Source organism: Sinocyclocheilus rhinocerous, unplaced genomic scaffold, assembly GCF_001515625.1.
Source record: "Sinocyclocheilus rhinocerous isolate Xijiao unplaced genomic scaffold, SAMN03320098_v1.1 scaffold617, whole genome shotgun sequence".
Classification (NCBI taxonomy): Eukaryota; Metazoa; Chordata; class Actinopteri; order Cypriniformes; family Cyprinidae; genus Sinocyclocheilus; species Sinocyclocheilus rhinocerous.
Window position 1 is genome coordinate 298,931 of NW_015632743.1, and position 3,680 is coordinate 302,610.

At 35.5% G+C, this 3,680-nt stretch overlaps 1 protein-coding gene across 1 annotated transcript in view; it reads right to left on the reverse strand.

Annotated features, from left to right (window-relative positions):
* Window positions 1-1,305: 1,305 nt before the first annotated feature.
* ube2j1 (ubiquitin-conjugating enzyme E2, J1) overlaps window positions 1,306-3,680 on the reverse strand; it is a 16,294-nt gene continuing 13,919 nt past the window's right edge. The window contains exons 7-8 of the mRNA XM_016556083.1: window positions 1,893-2,024; window positions 1,306-1,802 (exon numbers count right to left, since the gene is read on the reverse strand). Of these exons, the coding sequence (XP_016411569.1) occupies window positions 1,533-1,802; window positions 1,893-2,024 (402 nt within the window). The 3' untranslated portion in view covers window positions 1,306-1,532. The remainder of the gene's footprint in view (window positions 1,803-1,892; window positions 2,025-3,680) is intronic.

Below are 3,680 nucleotides of genomic sequence, written 5' to 3' on the forward strand. Positions count from 1 at the left end.
TGAGATGCACCTGTATATAAAATGATTTAGCACAATTTTACACAAAACTAATTTAACTGGGATAAATGCACAAACATAAAAATACTACATTCAGTTCTTGTGCCATAGTGCTTCTCTATGTTACTATGCTCTCTATATATGGCTGGTCCACCCTTCAGTGGAAGTCTATAGGATTTATTTTTCACATGTTCAGGTAACACTCTGATAAGTTACACATGTAACAGCACACCATGCCACACAATTTAGAGTAGCCTTCAGATCGATAACATGCATGCTGCAGGGACAAGTTGCATTACTTGTTTAATATTATTACTTCAATGCTGCACAGTACTTCCTCTACAAGTGAAAAGAGCACACAGTTATGGTTGAATCGGGTTTATTGCATTAATTGTCCATTTAAACATTGGGCTAAAGAAACTACAGGTTGTTGCTTAGGAATTAAAACAAATTATGTTTTAATTGTCTATCCATCGATTTTGTCTACAGCAGTGATTCATGTATATAATGTAGCTATATTTAAATTCCAGAGTTTTAAGATATATTGAAAAAAATAAAAGCATTATAGTCGTAACTGCTTGGATGTTTTCTGAAAATTACCAGATCATTCATTCACAGACATCACCATTTCTCTATGTGCATGTTTTTTTTAACTGTTTATAAGTAAATATTACAACCATGCCTACATTATTATAGCATTTTTAAAGTATGTAAATGTTTAATTGCGAGATTAGAAGCAGTCTGCAGTTTCTACATGCTTCAGTTTTTTTTTAGTTTGTTTCGGTCTAAGACCAAATTTTGTACATTGGTATTTGTAACAATAGTTTTTTTGAAATTCATTATTTGGGAAATCGTATATAAACAATATATTTGCAGGATCTGGAGGAAACCACTTGAAAACATGTCTTGGTCACATTTCACCCCAAAGTGAAAATTAATTTTATGAATTATATTTTGCATAAAGAAAACAGGAACATTATCCCCGAATTCTTATTTAATGCAAAACAATATCATTACAGTAATGTGTCCAGAAGGGCTGCTTTTTTAAAAATGTAAATCTTGTTAAATTAAAAGGCAGTACAATTATGATGCATAAATATCATGATGCATAAATACTTCACAGTTAAAATAGTATATATATATATATATATAATTACAGTATTAAGAACACATTACAGTAATAATAAGAATATATATTTTTGAGTGGAATAACTGTCATGAAAGTAACAATACAATGCAAAAAAAAGAGAAAAAAAATCTTCACCGTCTTCTTGTAAAATATAAATTTGCATTTTTTTTTATTTTTTGGGGGTGAAATCAGACCCTGACATGTTCTTGACAAGCGTACTGAGATTTGCCTCTTCAGGTTTTGTTCTGCAAATACATCCAGAAATATTTTCCCCTTTTTTCCCTTCTGAAGACACAAAGCTCTGTCCAGGAAGGACAAACATAAATCCTGTCCTATGAGGCCGAGGGTGAGCAGGATCTGGATGTGGGCAGAACGACTGGTGCTTTTCAAGTGCTGTAGGAGGAGTTCATAGCTCGTAATCAAACTTATACTCGTGGGCCAAATAGATCCTGCGGAAAATGAGCGCAGCTAGTGCGAGTGTGAGGAGAACAATGAGGACGGCCAAGCCCGTGTGACCGGCGTCCTGCGGAGGGAGCTGGGCAGCGGGGGATGCCGTTAACACGGGGTATCTCGGGGACTGGATCTGGTTCTGCGAGCGCCGCTGACGTGGACTCGGAGCCGCTGGAACGGATGGACCCTCGCTTGATGTCTGAGGAGCCACAGATGATGATTCAGTCTAGACCAGAAGAAAGAGACCGAAGCGGAGAGCAGATGAACAGAATGAACAGGAAATGATGCAAGGTACCACTGAGAGTGTTTGTCGCACCTGCTCAGCGGATGCCGTGTCTTCTGTGTCTCTCTCTGCTGTAGCTGAGCTCTCACTGTTACTGGAAGTCACCGCCGCCGCCGCTGCTGCTGCTGAACTGCCACTGTCTGCAGCCGATGAGCTGGAATCAGCCTGATGACCGAGATTTTTCTCAGTAAAGTCATGTGCTTAATTGTCATGAAAATTGTCAGAGTGCAAAACTATTAATGGTCCTATACTGGCTTAAGGCAAGACACTACAGACAGCTGCTCAAGAGAACTGGCCCCCCGACTGAGCCTGGTTTCTCCCAAGGTTTTTTCTTCATTTCTGTCACCGATGGAGTTTTGGTTCCTTTGGCTTGCTTAGTTGGGGACGCTTGACTGATTGCACAGACACTATTGAAGAGAGCTGAACTGGATGATGAATCACTGAATCATCAATGAACTGACTTTAGCTGAAAAATGACTCTGTTATTGTCTTCTTGCATTACTGACAAACTATTTTCCTGTTTAACACTGTAAAGCTGCTTTGACACAATCAGTATTGTATAAAGCGCTATATAAATAAAGGTGACTGGACAATAAGTTTTTCATGCACTGGTCAGTTTTGAAATGTAAGTGTTTATTTTATTGCACTTTTTCTGTTTGCGTCTGTAGATCTAAATTAAACATACATTTAAAGGCTATTTTTCTCCTGCATTGAGCTAGAAGTCTCTACTTCAGCAGCACTTACCAAACTTTGCAGATTTATTCCTATCTACAGTCAAACCAAAATTTATTCAGGCACCTTCAACATTTCACACATTATCACAGTTTATTCGCTATGGTTTAGAAAATGATAATAAAATATGATAAGAACTCAAGAGTTAAACTGTGTCAGAACAAATTCAGCTTGATAATGTCAGATAACACTAAAGCAAAACATGCTCAGGTCAAATTGTCTGAATAATTTTTGGTCCCAAATTTTTACCAATTTTACCGGTAGTCCACTGTATGAAGAATTTTTGGGTATGATTTGTCACAGTTTCCTTTATTTTGCTATCCTCACTTACATAAATGAACTATAGTGTCCTGCACCTACTAGTAAAAAAATATCAAAAATTATATCTGGTGTCTAAATAATTTTTGGTTATACTGTACATTCTGAAGGTTTTACAGAGGCGTTTGTTGATGTATCATTCACCTGATTTTATACAATATTTTATTCCTAAAAACATAGTGATTTTATTTTTCTAGATATTTGAACCTGCCTTTATCCAATGTTCAGATTTCTGCATTGGAAATGTATGCAAAGGAGCATGTATTTAATTTAACCATAATTTGCATATTTAAACATACTTTTTCAGAACAAGAACCATTTCATAACATACCATTTTGGAAAAAAAAAAATATATATAATAATAATAATTTATTAACCCTTGTGCATTCTCAGAGACATTTTTTGTCTTTTTCATTTTTGTTTTATTGATCATTTTAACTGTGTTAATGCAAACAGCATAAATTTAGCTAAAAATTTGTGTATTTATTGAAATTTTAATATTTCACCCTCATTTTCTTTTATAAATCCACTTTACATTAGGCACTAAAAACAGGTACACCAATATTTAATTCCAATTCCATTTTATCATATGCATTCCTTGGTACTTTTTTTAATCAGTGGATATCAGTGTGTGGTTTGTATGTGTGTACTGAAAAAATTGTGTGTGTGTAAATTGTTTTTTCTTTCTTTCTTTTTTTTTTTTTTTTTTTTTCTTTTCACAAACTCGCAGTGCACGCCGATTGCCCCCTCGGAGACATTGCGTGCGTGCTC